Source organism: Panthera pardus, unplaced genomic scaffold (assembly GCF_024362965.1).
Source record: "Panthera pardus isolate Hobbes unplaced genomic scaffold, ASM2436296v1 HiC_scaffold_17, whole genome shotgun sequence".
NCBI lineage: Eukaryota > Metazoa > Chordata > Mammalia > Carnivora > Felidae > Panthera > Panthera pardus.
Genome location: NW_026526732.1, coordinates 123,285,910 through 123,306,157, shown reverse-complemented (window position 1 = coordinate 123,306,157; position 20,248 = coordinate 123,285,910). Strand labels below are relative to the sequence as shown.

At 40.0% G+C, this 20,248-nt stretch overlaps 1 protein-coding gene across 1 annotated transcript in view; it reads left to right on the top strand.

The window, feature by feature from the left end:
* Positions 1–4,666: 4,666 nt before the first annotated feature.
* The window catches only part of TMEM170B (transmembrane protein 170B), a 37,085-nt gene continuing 21,503 nt past the window's right edge, over positions 4,667–20,248 (top strand). The window contains exon 1 of the mRNA XM_019420116.2: positions 4,667–4,988. Coding sequence (XP_019275661.1) covers positions 4,667–4,988 — 322 coding nt within the window. The remainder of the gene's footprint in view (positions 4,989–20,248) is intronic.

Sequence of the window (20,248 nt, the reverse complement as noted above, 5' to 3'; positions counted from 1 at the left end):
AAAATTAAAAGAAATTGACAAACTTTTTGGAAACAATAAATGAAATGCATATCCCAAAGATTAATTTGTTAAATGTATAAAAGCCCTTACATATAGTTTTTAAAAGATAAATTATGTGAAAGGAAAACGGGTGAAAGTCCCTAGAAAAGGTAATCCAAAAGTTCCTATACACGTAAAAAAAATGTGTAACCTTACTGAAAATCAGAAAAATGTTAATTAAAATACAGCGAAATACCATTTTCACCATTTTGATCTTGGTATACAATGCTTTGTGATGTTTAGCTCAATAGTGAAATAATTTAAGAACTGAAATGTAGTGTAGATTATGTATCACAAATCTACAGATGCTGTTTAGTTAACACATTATTTTATGTTTTTTTAAAAAAATATTTGGCCTTTCATCTATAATATGACCAGGGTATATGCAGGGTAATTTGTAGACACTGATTTTTAGGGTGAAAACTGCATCTCATATGTTGTAAATGCAGAAGTGTGTGTGTGTGTGTGTGTGTGTGTGTGTGTGTGTGTGTGTGTGATTTTAGCAGTATTTTTCTTCTTATGCTCATATTAACCTTCAGAGTATGAATTCTCGGAGTCCAAATATTATTATGTATTCTCTTTCTAAGACTTGGGATAATAAATAAGGTGGTAGAGGGAGGGCACAAAAATAAGGTGGAAAATAGGACTGGAAGCATTGGCAGTTATCTGTCTGTCCTGCCATCTCAAACATGCCCCTCACCCTTCATGACTGTGGATGGAGGTCATATCCATTGCCAATATGGATCAGCTTTTCCTTTTCTGGGCAGCCCCATAAAGTAGCTTGACATCCTAAGTGTGTCGTATCTTACTGGGGAAATAAAACAGGACACACCTTTGTATTTCCTGGTCCCAGAAATTTCAGCTTTTTAAATTCCCAAGGTGGGCAAATTGGAATGATACAATTTTAGTAGGTAGACTAACTACATTTAGAACGTGAATTTCCACAATGTCATTTTGCGGCATTGTTTTTAGAATTAGAGCTTTTTGAGAAGGAAATAGTCTTGTACTTTGTTTCTCTGATTTACTGTGATGGAAAATGTCTCTTGACTTTAATAGGTATGCTGAGAAACATTGCAACATGTAAATTTCAGTGCAGTAGTTATTTTAGAATAATAATTATGACTGCTTCTTCCTTTTGTTTCTGTCATTTCTTCCAATTGAATTTTCTTTTCTTCAAAAAATAACCAACAGTGCTCTCATTTCTGTGTGTGTACAAAGATTTGCACAGCCTTGTATATGGATTGTGAAAATAAAATAGTCTAATAGTGTTGAGAAATTTCAACTCATCCTTGTGACAATTGAATCTATAGTTTTAATTTGACACGGGGCCTAGCCTAAGGAAGGAGGTCTGTGTTATTGTTACTTAAAGGACACCAAAAATTTCAAGAGAGAGATACTATCATTATTCCCATTTTAAAGCTAGTAGGTAGGTGCTGGAGCCAGTGTTCAAGCCATATTTTCCAGGTAATCAATCTATTGAACCTACCCCACCACTCAGGGTTTAGAACCCAGTGAAATGTGTAAGAACATGAAATTAGGTTGCCTACATAATGTGACTCTGTGCTATAGTCCTGGATAGCAAGAAAGGACGATAATAAAGTGAAGGGAAAAAACCCTCAATAATGTTTTTCTCCAAGGATCAATATCATTTTATATTCCAATTGATTTTGAGAGCTTTCTTCTGAGCCCTCTTTGGACAATTAATAGGATGCCTAAGACTTATGGATGTTCCCTTATCTGAACGTAAAAAATAAACCAAGAACTGTTTATTTCACACTCAAGAGCACAAGATTGAAAGACACCTCCAGGGTTTGTTTCGTGTGTTCTCTGACTTCTGGCAGGAATGTGACTCAGCCATTCCTTGATTGTTATATTTACTCAATATCAAAAATCTGCAAGGAAAGAAATTATACAACCTCTACTTGCATTAACTCAGTTTTGAGTTTCATAACTCTGGCTATTGGGGAAATGTTCAATTCTCTCAAGAACATAGGCTTCCAATACAGTAGGTATCATTACCTTTATCAAGGCAAAGACAAGTAAAATGCAATGCATTAGCCTAGAGTAATGACCTTAGTCTCCTTAGAATCCTATAGATTCTGCTTAGCATAGAACATTATGGATAGTAGGTGCCAAATAAATGCTTATTAAATTGAGCTGAAAAGCAGTGGGAAAATTGTCAAGTTATGAAAGCACAACTTGAGGCTTCATTGCTGCGTCTTACTTTCTCAATTCCTGAAGTCACTTAGATTTAGTTTTAAAAAAATAAATGGAGTGGCGCCTGGGTGGCGCAGTCGGTTAAGCGTCCGACTTCAGCCAGGTCACGATCTCGCGGTCTGTGAGTTTGAGCCCCGCGTCAGGCTCTGGGCTGATGGCTCGGAGCCTGGAGCCTGTTCCCGATTCTGTGTCTCCCTCTCTCTCTGCCCCTCCCCTGTTCATGCTCTGTCTCTCTCTGTCCCAAAAAAAAAAAAAAAAAAAAAAAAAGTTGAAAAAAAAAATTAAAAAAAAAATATATGGAACAAAAAAATGCTGACTTTTCTATGTTCGTTCAATTATTCATTCAGCAAATATTTATTGAACATCATGTGCTAGGCACTGCCCCAAGTTCTGAATATTTTAAATATATGTATTTAATGAATGCTACTATGTGTATATAATAGTGTGTAACCATAAGAACCCTAATTGATTCCGTGTTAACTGACTAAAAGTTCCTGATGTGAGAATTTAATGAGCTGTTGCTATAAACCCTTCACAGAACGTGATCACATTCTCTAATATCACTAATCAAATAATGCCAAATCTTTTAATGTTGCCACCAGGTAACCTGCACGTCCCCATTCAGCACCTTAAATTATGGAGTTAATTAGTGAGTTGAGAAAGGTAATGTCATAGCAAGAAAGAATTCATAGACTAGGAATTTCAGAAACTAGGCTCTGAAGTGGCGTCACCTACGTCAAATCACTTAATTCTGCAGGATGAGTTCTCTACCTGTAAAGTGAAATGAATTAGAAAAATGTTAAAGCCTCTTTTAAGTGTCATATTCTATGATATTAAATTGATTAACATCTAATACTTCTAAATTGTAGAGGAAGATAAACTCCACATTATGAATTTTGGCTCAATTCCAAATCATGATGCAAAAATTTCCCTTTCTTGTGATATCAGGCAGGTAGTGCATACATGTGTACAACGGAGGGGTTGAAAAAGGAGGGGTGCAGAGAGCTGCCTTGTGCATATTTATGCTATCGCCAAAACTGAGCTTTTATTTTGCAAGTTAAAAGGTTTCAAACATCAAGGAGGAGTTTAGTTCGCTGTGGTTGTAATTTAGCTCCTCCGGCTAATATTGGATACAGAGAAAGGCAGCAAACCCTGGGAAGAGAGTCTATCTAGTTTCAGTGGTAGGGGGAAAAAAATAACGGGAGACTTTCACAATTTAGATAAAAAGAATACCGCAATGGGAGAAAAAAAAAAAAAAAAACTAGATCAGGGGATGGCGTGGAGGAGTAGGACACCTGCCAAGCCTCGTATCAATCGGTGATTTCAGATGCTAGAGCGACGGGAGGCCCAAGTTCTTGCTGAGGGAAGAACTGGATGAAGATAAAACGGGTCTATTTCTGTTTTAGTGGCTTAAAAATGCATTCCGCAGGTAGTGACCTATCCAGACCACCTGACTTACTTAAAAAAAAAAAAAAACCCGCAAATAAATGAATCTAAAATGTTGAGATATTTACGCCCTTTAAAAAAAAATAGTAACTTGTACGCAAACATCTTTATCAAAAGCATTTTATTCGAGGCCGAAGATCTGAAATGCCACAGAATCCATCACACGGATTTGAGCACCCCTCACACCACCGCAAGGTGGGTCGGGCTGCCCCTCAAGCTGGGGCTCCAGCATCTCGCAGCATCTCGGTGCCTCGCTTTCCCCGGGCTACGACTCCAGCTCTCACCAGGCGCGCCCCCAGCTCTCACCAGGCGCGCCCCCGGGGCCTGGGGGCGGGGAGGGAGTGGAGGCGGTTCCCTCGGAGCACCCAATCAGCAGTGGGGCCGGGCGGTGGCGCTAGTGACGTAGGCCGCGCTTCCCTCCGCCCCACTGCGGGCCGACGCCGGGCGCCGTCAGCCGCGCGAGCTCGCGCGCGCGCGGGGAAGGGGGAGGAGGAGGGCTTTGGGGGCCGGCCGGCAGTCGGAGGGCGGCGGGTCGCGAGAAGGGGGAGAGTGAGCATGCGCAGCGGCTCCGGGGACGGCGGGGGAGGTGGGGACCTGTGCGCGCGCGCACGAGCGGCCCGCCGGCGGCCGCGGGTGGAGGGGGCGGTTCCTCGAGTGTCGGCGGCCGGAGGGTGGGCAGGCTGGCGGCAGGTGCCGCCGCGGCCGCCGCCGCAGACTCCTCCGGGCCTCGGGTCTCTTCGTCCTCCGGCGGTGATGAGCTGGGCTCCGTCGGGGGCTGCACCTGCCGTCTGCCCATCACCCCGGGCCTCCCTGCGTGACCTCGGCCTCCTCGCGTGCCCGGCCCCCGCGGCGCGGGGCTGCCCCTGAGAGGGAGCGACAGCGGCCTCTTCCGCCCCGAGTCTTCGCTCGGGGGCCGCGCGGGGAGAGCGCCCGGCCCCCTCCCCTCCCCCGTCCGCCGTCCTCAATGTCTCCCCGGCGGGGAGGGGGCTGCCTGGGAGACGCGCTGAGCTGCCCCCCCCGGAGGCCCGTCGGCGGCAGCAGCAGCGCCCGGCCCGGCGCCCCGCAGCCTTCCCCGGCGGCGGCGGCGGCGGCCTGGAGGAGCCGCGCACCCGCCGCCGCCCCCGGAGCCTCGCAGCCGCCGCCGCCACCCGGCGCCCGAGGAGAGGGCGGCGGGCGCCCCCCGGGGAAGATGAAGGCGGAAGGGGGCGATCACTCCATGATCAACCTGTCGGTGCAGCAGGTCCTGAGCCTCTGGGCCCACGGGACGGTGCTGAGGAACCTCACGGGTAATTGATGCGCCCGGGGTGGGGACGGGGATGCGGTGCCGCCCCCTGCCTCCTTTCTCCCTCCCGAAGAGGGGCCGCGCTTCAGCCGCCCCACCCCCGTGCGCGCCCCGCTCTCCGGCTCGCGGCCCCTGGTCCCAGAGAGGAAGGTGTTAACTGGGTGCACTTCGCGCCGGTCCCCGGGGCGCTGCGAGGGTCTGGATCGCGGGCGGAGAATCCCCGACCCCCGCCTCCTGCCCGGCTCGGGGAGGGCTCCCGACGGCGCTGCCTAGTGTAGTACGCGCCGAATAGCGTTAGTGCGAGTCTCGGGCACAGTTCGCGTGGATTTACCAGCCCCCCATCCACGCGCGCACGCACATAGACACACGCACGCACACTCCGCTTCTTGATGCTTAGGTCTGTTTCTTTCTGATACATCTCAGACCGGATACAGGGCTTAAATTCTGTATTCACAACGATCAGATCAGTTTGCCTCACCTGTTAAATTTTTGTTGCTGTAGATGACTAATGAAGTAGGGTGTAGTGGGCCAGAGACTGGGCCAAGGTCTAGTGCATTCTAAGCATTTCAGCTTTGACCGCATTATCTCCTCCCTCCTAGTTCCTATTTCCTTTTGTCTGTCTGTCTCTCTCCCTCTGGCCTCAAGCTGCCGCTTCTGTGACATTTGATTATTTATTTATTTACTTATTTATTATCATTTTTTGTATTTCCCTTCATTCGTCAAGGCTGTCAGGAGGGAATTGGACTTCACTACATTATAATAACCTAAATTGTAGTTGCAAAAGTGAGCAGTAATGCCCATAGATTTTTATCGCATCTGTAGGTTTGCTTTGTGAAGAAACTTCCAGGTTTGTTAAGGTGGAGATTCTTACACTCTGAGTTCTGAGTTTTAAAAATACCCTTTAAAGATGAGTGTTTACAAGAAGGAAATTCGGTTGCAATTTGGCGACTCCTCAGTTCTCTGCTTCTCAGAGAAAAAACTTAGAAACATACTCAGGATTTAATTCTTGAAAACATATAAGGCTAATTTTGGTAGAGCATTAGTATTTTAAAATCCATTACGTCAAAGTGGTTAAGAGTGTGGAGAGTATTTTACAAATATAACCTGTCCTGACAAGGTACACACGTGTGAATTATGTATATTGTCTTGTATATGTATATTTCTCAGATATTTGTAGAAAAGAAAATTGATGGAATTTTATACCACAGATTTTCTTGAGCACTGATTTTCTTGACACTGATTTTCTTGAATGTGGCAACTATAAAATTAACATCGGTTCTGGATTGATTCATGGTGTCCTCACTTTGAATATGTGGTTATTTGCTTTGGAGCAAACTGACCTTACATGATGGTTGAGGGTCAGAAATACGTTTTTATTTCCAAAAAAAAAAAAAAAAAAAAAAAAAAAAAAAATACATCGACATGAAGACCATTTCATGATTCAGTTGAGTTTAGAGATACCTTACGTTCTCTTACTTCTGGCTCTGCTTGTATTTATCCACCATTCATTTCTCAAATATTGTATTGATAGCGTTTGTAGGAGTGAAGTGAAAAGAACTTAAGAGTTTGTATTTGTATATGTTAAGGACTGGCTTAACTCATCATTTATTTAGAGAAAATTAGTTTGGGGAGTCAGAGTAGTGTAAATGTAACTTCCCACTTGGCCAGATTTGCCAATATTTTTAAAATGTTTAATAAGATTCCAGTCATTATAGTGGCTTCCAGTTCTTCAAGTCCCCCATTAGGTTGATAATAGCAGTTTCAACCCAGGATTAGCTCTCATTTCCCCCTAATATCATCTCAATAATCATTTTCTCATCAGACTTTGCCGTTTCATGCAAGATATGCTGAACATCCAAAACTAGTTCCTCAGGTCGGCCTGAGGAACACGGGGACCTCTTTTACTTCCTAAATAATGAGTCTCAATGTGCAAAATTCAGTTTGTGAGGATAAAAACGGAGGGAGATAATAGATTAGAAGTCTTCTTTGCCAGCAGGTCGGCATACCACATGTTAGGAATCACTTCACGTCGAAAAAAGTGGATTCTAAAAGTGGCAATATTGTGATGTGGTTCCTTATGGCCTTTTCATGCTGGTGACCTTAGTGATCCCTTATGTAGCTTGGTCATTAGTCGAGAGATGCTCCCTACAGTGCCATTTAGAATTTGGTCTCCTAAAAACAAATACACCTCCTAGAACAAGACAGCCACCACTTAGTGAGTGCCTGCTGTCTATCATATATATATATGTCACTTAACATATATATGATTTCTAATCTTAATAACTTTCCAAAGTAGAATTACAGAGAGGCCCAGAGAAGGAAATTAAATTGCCCCAAATCCTGTTGCTAATAAGTGGCTGAACTAGGATTTCAACCCCAGGCTTTGTCCGCAGAATTACTCTTTCCGCTTTTTCACGTGACTTTTACTCTTCCTCTTTACTTTCTTCAGGCAGAATGAGTTACTTGCTTCCCCCTGCTACTTCTGCTCCATGTATATGCCTTTATTATTATATTGTTCAGTTATATTATAATTTTTGTGTCTACTAGACTGTGAGCTTTTGGAGGGTGAGTCATTGTCATAATCAATGGAATTCTGGAATTTTAGCATTCTACCTAGTACATATAAAAATACTCAATGCATGTTTTTTGAATTGCAGTTCCAAAATAATACTTAACAGTTGCATGCTTTAAACATTCTAGTTGCATTATTTTCCAGACACGTCTGTTGGAGTGAATGTGCTGTTAATCAGGAAATGAGTCGTTTAAGCAGCTTTTATGGATTGGTGGCCATACCTTTAAACCACACATATGCCTATTAAATGCACTTTTTGGGGCTAGTTACCATGTGTTCTTATATTTTATTTAATCTTTTTAGTAATCTGGAGAAAGATGATTGTTTATCCTTATTTTATGGATTCAGACATTGAAGCCAAGAATAATTTGGTTAGCTCTGATAGCTAATATGTGAAAAATAATTACCTTTTTTCAGATTATGGTAACACATTAACTCAGAAGGCATATAAAGTTGGAGCTGAGATGGCTAATACAGAAAAAAGCGTAGTGTAGAACCAGACTGATTTGGATTTAAGAAGTGACTGTGTGAAAGACTTATAGAAATCTGGTTAGTAGGAATTCTGGTTAATTAAAAACAAAAAACAAAAGGAGAATGTATTCTCATTTCTATTTCTTTTCTTTACACAAACCAACAGGTGTTATTTATTCTTATGTTTGTATTTTATCCCAGACATGAAGCAGGGAAGTTTTTTTTTTTATGTTTTTTTTTTCTTTTTTGAGGGAGAGAATGTGAATGGAGGAGGGACAGAGAAAGAGAGACACAGAATCCGAAGCAGCTGCAGGCTCCGAGCTGTCAGCACAGAGTCCGATGTGTGGCTCAAACTCACAAACTGTGAGATCATGACCTGAGCTGAAGTTGGACGCCCAACTGACTGAGCCACCCAGGCGCCCCAGCAGGGACGCCTTTTTTGTATTGACTTTTATTTTTCTTAGAGACCTTTAGAAAATAGTCTTGTGTATGTATTACTTTGATAGAAATAAAATTTTTAAAAAGTGATAATAAAAAAAAAAAGTGATAATAAGAACCAGAAATTAGAACTAACTTTAGAGCTAGAAGTTATGTAGTTTGACTACTTCATTTTAGAAATAGTGACACATCATCATGGAAGTGACATGGCTGGGGCAGTTAGTGACAGAGACAGGCCTTGGGATGGTGTTCACTGACTTTTAGTTCTGTCCCTCTCGCTTGATTCCACATAGATTCTTAACTCTGGCGCGTCTGATGATAAATCTTAATATACTTAAGAATAGCCTGGCAGTATTCGCCCCAGTGAGCCTAAGAGTGTGTGAATGCAACTAAGTTTTGGCCAGCAAATAAAAGATACTGGAATATGGAAGATATGATTGAATAATAATGCTTTCCCCAAACTTGAAGTTACGATTGCTGGTGTAAAAGTTAGTGATCCATGTTTATTATATATCCAGTTTTAGAAATCCTACCAAATTTGGTCTATTTATTTTTTCTCCTTCCTGAAGACCTAGTATAGGGATTGCCTGTAGAACAGATTCATATCTGGAGACCCCATCCCTTCAGTTAATCGCCATTGCTAAAGTTCTGTATTCACCACTTCCCAAACCGTGTAATTCACAAGATTCCAAAATTGTTAACTGTGTGTAGGTTAGATGCTTCTTCAGCTTACCAAAGTAGAGATAAATGCCTTCCCCTATGAAATAGTTTTTCATTCTCTCCATATGTTCTAACCCCCCCACCCCCGATCTAAAATTATAGTCTATGAATGTACTCTTTCCATTTTATGGGTAATTTGACTTAAAAAAATAATCTACAATGAAATGCATTCCTCTGCTTTACTTTTATTTTCTTCATCTACTTTGGCTTCCAACTTTGTGTTCTGACCCAAATTTGGTTGCTAAGAGTTTAGAGGAGAATTTTTTGCTTACCACAAGGCAGGATCCCTAAGCCCGTGGGTAAACACAGAGCCAGGCTGGTATTGGGAGAGGGATAACTGGTCCCTGAGAAAAAAGGCACAGGCTGGCCTCAGGCTCATCTCCTTTCTCACTGCCAGCTGCAGATGTAGGGCGGGTGCTCCTCTCTTTCTGTTGGTACAAACATTGAGAAGCTGGGGATTCAAACTGGAAAGAAGGTCAGATGTCTTTGTGTATAAAATATATATGTGCTCATTTTTCTGTTAAACATACACTTACAGTAAGTTCCCTTTTAGATTTTATAGTTGCTAAGCTACTGTAGTGTTAATACTGACTGTCAGCAAAAAAATAAAGGGGGGGGGTAGTTTGTATCTACTGTACGTAGTTGGAATGGTTCACACTCACATGTATAGCCAGCACCCTCAGTATGTTCCCAAGTAGGTATGCATCTTCTGGGGTGCTCTGTGCCCCAGCTTCTCATTGGGTTAAGTTCTTCCTAAATGCTCTACTATAGGAGGTTTTTCCTGAAATATAGGTGAAAAATTCCTTACTCTTTTGTGGTACAGAGCCAGTAAATTAGTGGTGGTATGATTCGTACTTTATAGGATTTTGCTCTTTGGAAATTTTGCCTGTGTATCTTATTGAGAAAGAAGCTACTGTAATTTTTCAAAAACTGGAATTGTCATCTTCAGGTTCTTTCTTAATTTCCATCTCATTATCTTTGACTCATGCATCTGTATCCTCTGGCAATACCAAGTCTGACATCCAGGTGACATTTCTTAAACCTAAAGCAATTTCAGGACAAGATTTAGGACTGGGTAAGCTGTAATTGTGACTCGTAGCTAACTACCAGAATATAAACTTATCTGTGCTTTGTTTAGTAATTGAAAGGAAGGACTGGAAAAGTAAGATAATTCACGAGGAGGAGTCAAAATGACCAGAGCTATTTTTTCTTGTAGAAAGGAAGCCTAAACAGAGGAGGAAGGATGGGTCGGGGATGGGGAGGAGTCACTGGAGCCAGGAAAGGAAATTGGGATTAAGAATAGTTAGATGTAAACTATAAAACTCCTGGAGAAAACAGAGGCAGTAATCTTTTTGACATGGGCTGTAGCAACATGTTAACTATGTCTCCTTGGGCAAGGGAAACAAAAGCAAAATCAAGCTGTTGGGACTACACCAAAATAAAAAGCATCTGTACGGCAAATGAAACCATCGACAAAACGAAACAGCAACCTATCGAATGGAAGAAGACATTTGCATACGATCTACCTGTTAAAGGATTCATACCCAAAATATATAAGGAACATAATAAATAAGAAGAATGAATAATCCAATTAAAAAATGGGCAGAAGGCCTAAACAGACATTTTTTCCAAGGAAGACATCCAGATGGCCAACAGACTCATGGAAAGATGCTCAACATCACTCATCATCAGGGAAATGCAAATCATAACTACAATGACATCACCTTACATCTGTCAGAATGGTAGAATCAAAAAGACAAGAAATAACAAATGTTGGTGAGGACGTGAATAAAAAGGAACCCTCAGGCATTGTTGGTAGGAAGTAAATGAGTGCAACCACTGCGGAAAACTGTGGAGTTTCCTCAAAAAATTAAGAATAGAAATGCTGGATGATCTAGTAATTCTACTACTGGGTATTTATCTGAAGAAAATGAAAATGCTAATTCAAAAAGATACACGCACCCCTACTGTTACTGCAGCATCATTTACAACATTTATTTACAATAGGCAAGATGTGGAAGCAACCCATGTGTCCATTGTCCGACTGATGGACTGACTGATGAATGGATGTAGAAGGTGTGTATGTATACAGTGGAATATTCCTTAGCCATAAAAATAGGGTGAGATCTTGTCATTTGTGGTAACATGGATGGACCTCGAGGGTATTACGCTGAGTGAAATAAGTCAGACTGAGAAAGACAAGTGCCATGTGATTTCACTTACATGTGGAATCTAAAACCAAAACAAACCAATAAATGAACAAAAAGAAACAGGCTCGTAAATGTAGAGAACAGTCTGATGGTTGCCAGAGGGGAGGAGGATGGAGGGATGGACAAATGGGTAAAGGGGAGCGAGAAATACAGGCCTCGGGTTGTGGCATGAGTAAGTCACCAGCCAAAAGGTATAGAAGAGGGAGTATAGCCAATGGTATTCTAGTAGCATCGTATGGGGACAGATGGTGGCTACAGTTGGGGGGAGCACAGCATAACGTATAGACTTGTCCAGTCACTGTGTTGTGCACCTGAAATTAACATTGTGTGTCAACAACACTTCAGTTAAGAGTCAGATGTAAGAAGAGAACCCCCCCCCCCCGCCCCAATACAGCGTGTTGAATTTACCGTAGTATCAGATGAAAAATTCTAATAAATTCCAGAAGTCTTAAATAGTTGTGTTCATTGAATATTCACTGCAGGCCCAATACTGTGCAAAGCATTTTGCACGCATCTCTTTTCTTATAATTGAAGTGGCCTCGTAGCTTGCCGCTTTATTAAATGTATACGATTAGATCAGGTACCATAGGCTAGTTGTGTTTTTAGTGACTAAGTATTCCGGCAATAAAAGTTGGTCATAGAATAAACAGTGGCAGTGGAACCATTTGAAAAAGATCTCATTAGACTCTCAAATTCCAGTAACCTTAGGTAAATAGATTACACTTGAAAAGGAGATTTTTCACCAAACTTGGTACAAGTAGGAAGAACCAAACTTTTACATGGGTCCAGTTGAATGCATTCTTATAAATCTTGGGATATGATCTAGGAGGTCTTTTGTAAAAGTGAAGTGGTATAATGGAAGCTTTTGAAAAGCAGGGGATACCTGTATACTAACTACTCTTGCCTAAAAGTGTCTAGCTAAGATGTTTTTGTCAGGGTTGTGACACTGGATTTTCATGATAAAATTCCTCCCTTCTCCCATTTCCTACGGTCGATTACTTTGATACAACATAGTTTCTGAACCTTGCTGCCTATCACAATCACCTGGGTCTGGTTAAAGGTACAGATCCAGGATCCCAGTCCATATTTATGGAATTGGGATTTGGGGAACAATCCTATATTTTTAAATCTGAAACTACATTTATAGCTAGCCCTTCTGGTGATTTTGTTATTGAGAGCTCAAGGATGGGGGACATCCGATTTTTAAAAATTAAGTTTCATTGTGATCAGTTTGTAGCTGTGTTGTGATATATAAAGCAAATTAATATGGAGTATTTAGTATAACTAAAGACTTATTAAACTTTCAATATAAATGACTCATTTATTTCCAAGAGGTTGCTGAAACCCAGTTTTTAAAAAGTGACTATCTTTTAATATTATTAATTATTAATAATATTTTACTGTTTTAGTGATGTTTTCTTTATATGTACTAGCGATAGAGAATGATTCCTGTTAAATGATAGGATTTTGAAAATTCGAGGTGGTTTAGGTATGTTACATCTGAAGTATATGAGAGAATTAAACATTAACAAGATTTATGTAAACACTTAGATAATGTTATTGGAATTTCCCCTACAGAATAAGTGGGGTTCTGTTAGATTTTTGTATGCAAATAGAGTCTAAAGAAGCAATAGAATCTCGAAATTTATGGGTCAAGAAACTTGGTTTTATCCTTAAATGCTACAGATTGGTTTTTGTACTTTAGACAAGCCACATTATTTCCCAGACCTTGGTTTCTTCATTGGTAATACAGTCTGATGTTGGCAGTTTTCATGTTGATGTTAAGAGAAGGCTGATTTAAAAATTAGAAAGTTCTGAGAGAAAAGTTTAGTAACTATGAGCTAAGAGAAACACTTACCATTTGCATATAAACTTGTTTCTTTAATCTTTAAAATTAAGAGATTTTTAAATTTCTTCAGAGCTTCTTCAGGCCTTTAATAGGGTGAGGTTTAGGACCTAGAAATTCTTTGTTCTTGGAACATCATTTAAGAACTCTTAGAATTAGGCCTTTTTTTTTGTTTTGTTTTTAAGTTCATTCTTAGACATTTACTGTGTCATTTTGGTGATAATTTTATCTTTTTTTTCCAACTACCTTATAAAGAATTTTTTATTATGGGAATCCTAAGACCTACATACTCATCATCCCCTTTCAGCAGTTATTAAAATGTGGCTAATCTTGATTCACTTTTTCTCTTTCATAGGGGAGGGGAGAGTCTGGAGTATTTTATTTAATTAATTACCTAACTAATTTAAATTTTATTGAAATTCATGCTAGTTAACAAATTATGTACTAATGGTTTCAGGAGTAGAATTTACAGAGGGCACTTGTTGGGATGAGCACTGGGTGTTTTACGTAAGTGATAGAATTAGGCCTTTTTTAAAAAAAAATTTTTTAATGTTTATTTTTGAGAGAGAGAAAGAGAGGCCCCGAGTGTGAACAGGGGAGGGGCAGAGAGAGAGGGAGACACAGAATCCAAAGCGGGGCTCCAGGCTCTGAGCTGTCAGCACAGAGCCCGACGCGGGGCTTGAACTCACAGACCGTGAGATCATGACCTGAGCCGAAGTCAGACGCTTAACCGACCGAGCCACCCAGCCACCCCAAATTAGGCCTTCTTAAAACTTGGTTTAGGAAACTCTGGATTCGGGATCGGAAGATCCCTTCTAGTTCTGGAATTATGTCTTTGTTTTATTTTGTTTTGTTTATCCTTGTGCAGTATGACTGCTTCCTCAGGATCACTGTCAGTGATAGCCACAGTGTGACGGTCCTGACCATGCACGTCCATTACTTACTTGCTGAATTTTCCTGGTTGTGCTTTTATTTCTGAGCTGTCACTCATTTGGTCCTTTATTTAGATTTAACTTTAGGAATTTGTCTATATTGAGAATTTCATTATACGCTCGTTGATGTAAAAAGTTCATTTTTCAGTGTTCAGTGTCAATATCCCTTGGAAATACTGTATCATGAGATTGTAAAGCATTTTGACAATTGCTGAGAAGACGTTTTAGATCAGTAACTGATTCAAACAAACATGTTGTTACTGACTTTTTTTCTCTCTTTTTTGGTGTGGCATGTATAATTTAAGATACTTGAGGACCCACAAGTGATGACAATTAAAACCATTGTGAAATGCTGTGTTATAATTTCATAATAGATTCAGATTTTGACACTTAATTCTTACACTTTTGTAACTGAGTAGCTAATCAATTATGAGGAAGAACAAATTGAATGACATCTTTTAGGAAGACAGTGCTATGACTTGAATATAGAGCAGTTTTTTAACTATTTTAAATAGCCTTAACCTGATTTCTTTAAAGCAATGATACTCTGATTGTTTTAAATTAAGAACTTGCTTTTCTAAGAAATTTCTTTTAGTATTCAATGATAAGTACTATAATTTACAGTTTGAAATTATATAATTAGCTGGAAAAAGGGTAATTTCGTAGAAGTGGGTAATAACACAAGTGTTGCCATAAGCTTTGAGAAGGGCGATATATTAAAGCAGCTCTTGAAGGTGTCACAATTAAATTTAAAAACTAGTGTTTTTGCTTTCTTTAAGAAGCAGAAGCAGACAGCTATTAAATATTTACAGTAGATGTAACTTCTGTGTTAAATGAGGTTTCGAGTGGACAAATGCAGCAGCTTATTTTTAAGTCTGGTTAATATGTTAAGAGTGATTAAAAATAGATGGCCAACCAGACACATGAAAAGATACTCAACATCGCTCATCATCAGGGAAACACACATCAAAACCTCATTGAGATACCATGTCATCCAGGTCAGAGTGGCTAAAATCAACAACTCAGGAAACAACAGATGTTGGCGAGGGTGTGGAGAAACAGGAACCCTCTTGCACTGTTGGTGGGAATGCAAACTGGTGTGGCCGCTCTGGAAAACAGTGTGGAGGTTCCTCAAAAATTAAAAATAGAATTACCCAAAGACCCAACAATAGCACTACTAGGAATTTATCCAAAGGATACAGGTGTGCTATTTCAAAGGGGCACATGTACCCCAGTGTTTATAGCAGCACTATCAACAATAGCCAAGTTACGGAAAGAACCCAAATGACCATCAACTGATGAATGGATAAAGAAGATGTGGTTTATACACAATGGAATACTACTTGGCAATGAGAAAGAATGAAATGCAGTTGCCATTTGCAACAACATGGATGGAACTGGAGGGTATTAATGAGAAGTGAAATAAGTCAGAGAAACAGATCTGTGTTTTCACTCATATGTGAAATTTGAGAAACTTTAGACCATGGGGAAGGGAAGGGGAAAAAATAGTTTCAAACAGAGAGGGAGGCAAACCATAAGAGACTCTTAAATACAGAGAACAAAGGGAGGGTTGATGGGGGAGGTGGGGGAGATGGGGCGGGGTGATGGGCATTGAGGAGGGCACTTGTTGGGATGAGTACTGGGTGTGGTATGTCAGCAGTGAATCCCGGGAATCTACTCCTGAAGCCAAGAGTACACTGTATATACTGTATGTTTAGCTAACTTGACAATAAATTCTATTTGAAAAAAATAGTAAAATAAAAACATCACTGCCAAATTAAAAAAAGAGATGATTAAAAATAAGGAAAATATATTCTATGTTTTAACCTTTTTTGTTCGTTTCTTTGTGTAGAGTTAAGCTTCCATCTAGTATCATATTCCTTCTGTCTGAAGAGCTTCCTCTAATAGGTCATGGAGGTGCTCAGGTGGTTCATTCTCCCAGCTTTTTTTCTTTCTGAAAAAAAGTCTTCATTTCTGAAAGCTTTTCCTTCTGAATATAGGTATCTGGCTTTACAGGTTTATATTTTTTCCTCTTTCGGTCTTTGAACAATGTCGCTTTATTGTTTTTGTTTGATAGTTTCTGACGGGATGTTTGCTGTACTTTTTATCTATTTTCCTCTGTATGTCATGTGTTTTTTCCCCTCTCACTACTTTCAATATTTTCCCTTTATCTTTGGTTTTTATTCATTTCACTGTGATGTATCTAGGTGTGGGGGGGGGGGGCGCTTATTTTTATTTTATTTTGTTTTGGTTATTTTGGGAAGTCTTTATCTTTGCTTGAGATTCTCTGAGAGTCTTAGATTTGCAGTTTGGTATCTTTCATTATTTTTAGAAAATTTTCAGCCACTATCCCTTCAAATATTTTTCTTCTCCATTCTCTTTTTCTTCTCCTTCTGGGACTCCAGTTTCACATTATGTTAAACCATTTGAAATCATTCCATAGCTCTTAGATGGATGGTTCCTCTTTTCCCTCCTCCTCCTCCTCTGGTCCTATTCTTTTTTCTCTCTTACCACAATTTGAATAATTCCTATTGGTCCATTGTTAAGTTCACCGATTCTTTGCTTAACTGTGTCAAGTCTGTTGATGAGACCAGTTAAGGAATTTTCATCTCAGATATCATGATTTTTGTTGTTGTTGATGATGATTTTTTTTAATTTCCAGCATTTCCATTTGCCTTTTTCTTGGAATTTCCATTTTTCTGCTAAAATTCCCCATGTATTTATATGAGTTTGCAGCCTTCTCCATGAGAGCCTTTAACGTGTAAATTACAGTCATTTCAACATCCCTTTCTGATTGTTGTAAAATCTGGATCATTGCTGAGTCTGGTTCTGTTGATTGCTTTATTTCTTGACAGTAGATTGTTTTTCTTATTTACCCTCATTCTATCTCCAGTATGTTTATCATTTGGTTAAATTAAATTTATTTTTTTTAATTCAGACATGGCAGTGAATTCTCCTGGGGCCTTTCTTGCCATTGTTCTTCTTGTTCAGGCCTCTGTTTCCCATAAGATCGACTACCTATTGTGCCCTGAAGAGCCCAAGGTATTAGAATATATCCCATTGAAGTACCATTAACTAATGATTCAAAGTGTCAGCTCTTGCTAATATATGAAAGTACTGTACAAAGTTAATTAAAGTACTGCAGTAAATATTTTCAGCTTTGCAGACCATATTATCTCTGTCATAGCTACTCAGCTTGCTTTTATAGCATGAAAGTAGCCATAGGCAGTATGGATGAGTATGACTGTGTTTCGGTAAAACTTTATGGACGCTGAAATTCAAATTCGGATTAATTTTGATGTGTCGTGATGTACTGTTCTTTTGATTTTTTTTAACCACTTTGAAATGTAAAAACTATTCTTAGCGCACAGGCTATACAGAAACAGGTGGTGGGCCAGCTATGGCTCATGGACCATACTTTGCTGACATCTGATTGAGGGGACTTTTTCAACTTTTAAATGCATCATCCCCCAGAGAGTCTAATCAGCCACCTATATGGGACATATCCCCAAACTGAGAAGTCACTGATGTTAGAAACTAAGGGCTGTGGATTCCACACCTTAGGTTTGCTGGAATGAGAACAAAGCTTGAGATAACCTAATGTGAACACAGACTGTTTAAACATATAATGTGCACCATTTCTATAAAGAAGGTAGAAACCACGAACAGTTTCAAACTATGGGCTTACTGGTATGGTATTTTCAGCTTGGGGCATAGACTATGTTGAGTACACAGTTAGGGCTCGGTATCTGTTGGTTAATGATTTTATTAGAACGGTCAAATATCCTCTAGAGGATTAAAAAATGTGTTTAGTATTTGTCTAATGAGATGGTTTTGTTGTTTGTAGGACTTTTGGATGTTTTAATAAATTTCTCTTAAGTAACTTTAGCCTAGAGTAGTGATTTCTGTCTCTGTCTCGTGTTGTGATTGATAGAGCTGACGGCAGTGTTGCTGTTTACGTCCTACCTCCAGAGGCTGCTTTCCTTTTCTATAGGTTAAGTTTTGCGAGCAGCCTGGGTTGAGAACCTTTGGCCTAGTGGGGCGTCTTCGTTGATGAATTTTAGAATCAAAACTATTTTTTTAAAGACAGTATGTTTGCAGCAAAATTTGTATATATGTACATATATATATACATATATATGTACATATATATATATGTACATATATATGTATATATATATGTATATACAGGCAGGTGCTAAAAATAATGTATACAATAATATAACCCATCTCTTATCTCTAAAAGATAGCCACTGTTTTCTGTTGGTGTATTTTTCTGGGCATATACAAACATCCTTCAGCAAATAAGATCATACAGTAGGTATCATTCTTTGACTTGTTTTTAGTCAGCTAGTATATTTTAAACATCTAGAGAAAACCATTTCTCATAAATAATTTTGTCCAAGGATTCAAAACAAAAGCACAGAAGATAATTTTGAGCAACTTGGCAACGGGGGCTGATGAGAGACAGAGATTGGGAGCAGGGCTATTTCTAGTCTCGTTTGGAGGCCGGGACACATCACAGTTCTCCGGCAACAAACACAGTGCAACAATCCAGGCAAAATTCGTCTAGGCTGAAGCTTATGGTAGCCTTGACTGGGAAAAAATAACGAGAGGACTTCAGGAGGTGTGCCCAGGAAGAAGGAATATTTCCTTCCAGTGAATTAAGGTGATTTGTACAATGGCATGCTTCAGAGTTTTCTGTTTTGTGCATTGTATTTTTAAAATTTTGTTGTGCATCTTGCTTAGCACCAGCCAAGGCTCCCTCTGGCATCCTCTTTCCACTGTTGCTCACTTTCTAGAAGGTTGGATGCGGCAGATGGACCAGTGGGCCCGTGGATGTCTACGTTAGCTGTGCGACCCGGGCAGTTTCAGAAAAGGTGGCGATATGCCACACCTGTCCTCTTAGTACCTGTCCTCCCTCTAGGCCTCGCGGATGTATGTTCTTGCTCTGCTCTTAGGATACTGCAGTTCTCTTTGCCTGAACTAGCCCAGTAGGTTTCCTGAGTTTGCCAATAGTGAGCAGGGGCCTTAGACAGACTTGCCTTATGCAGAGTAGATCAAGGTCTTAGGTCCTGTCCGCTGACCGGGTTGTGTGCATCTAGCGGGGAATTGACAAGAATAGTAGTAACCTGAAACCTAGGTTAGTTGTAGATATTCTCAGCGGAGTTCAGTGTTTTCCACGGTGAATAATAAGGTTTTTAAAAAAGAGTGAGAAATGTGAAAATAAGTTTGAGTTTATATAGTTTGTGCTCAGTCTGCCTAAGCGATAACCCTGGACTGGTCATGAGAGGACCATTTGAGGTTCTATTTTAGCTGTATAATGTCTTTGATATCTTGGGGCTTTATAGACCATTAAATTTACATTCCCCAATGATTAGGTCAATTTATGGTTGAGGCCGAGAACTGTATAGTCACTAGGCAGACACCATTACTTGTAATGTCAAATAATCCCTCACTCATACTGTTAAATATAGTCAAGAAATTTTTCGTTCTGTTTGTATTTCAAGAACAACATAGATCTGGTAAGCTGTCCGAACGGGGGTTGGGATCTGAGGCTGATTATTGACTTCTGTTTAAGAGTATGTGCCTGCTGCTGTAGAACCTTTCCTTATCTCTGAGCTCCCTTGATGAAAATGCCCCGCTCCATATTATTATTCCTTTCTCTTCCCGCTTTATTAGGTTCACTTCGGAAAATTATATATTTTAAAATAGAAATGCCTTCTGAGCAGGTGAAGCCTTTGTGTCCTTAAAGCATTTATTATCAGCTGAAGCCGTTTGTTTGGGAGTGACAGTCCAGAAGCACGCTTTCCCTGAAAGCTGGCAGAGAAAAACCTTAAAAGGCAGGCTTTGTCCACTTTTCCTTAATGACCAGCATCTGTCTCTTAGGCCGTTGAGAAGCAGGCCCGGCAATTCACCACACACTGGAAAATACACCTGCTGTCTTTTTCTCCAAATGATTTCACATTATCTGAGTCCATTCTGAGTGTTGATTCTTAAGAATTTGGCAGGGTGGAAATGATTTTATTTTTAAAATCTGTTTTCTGTGTATCCTTTTTTAAAAAAAATTAAACT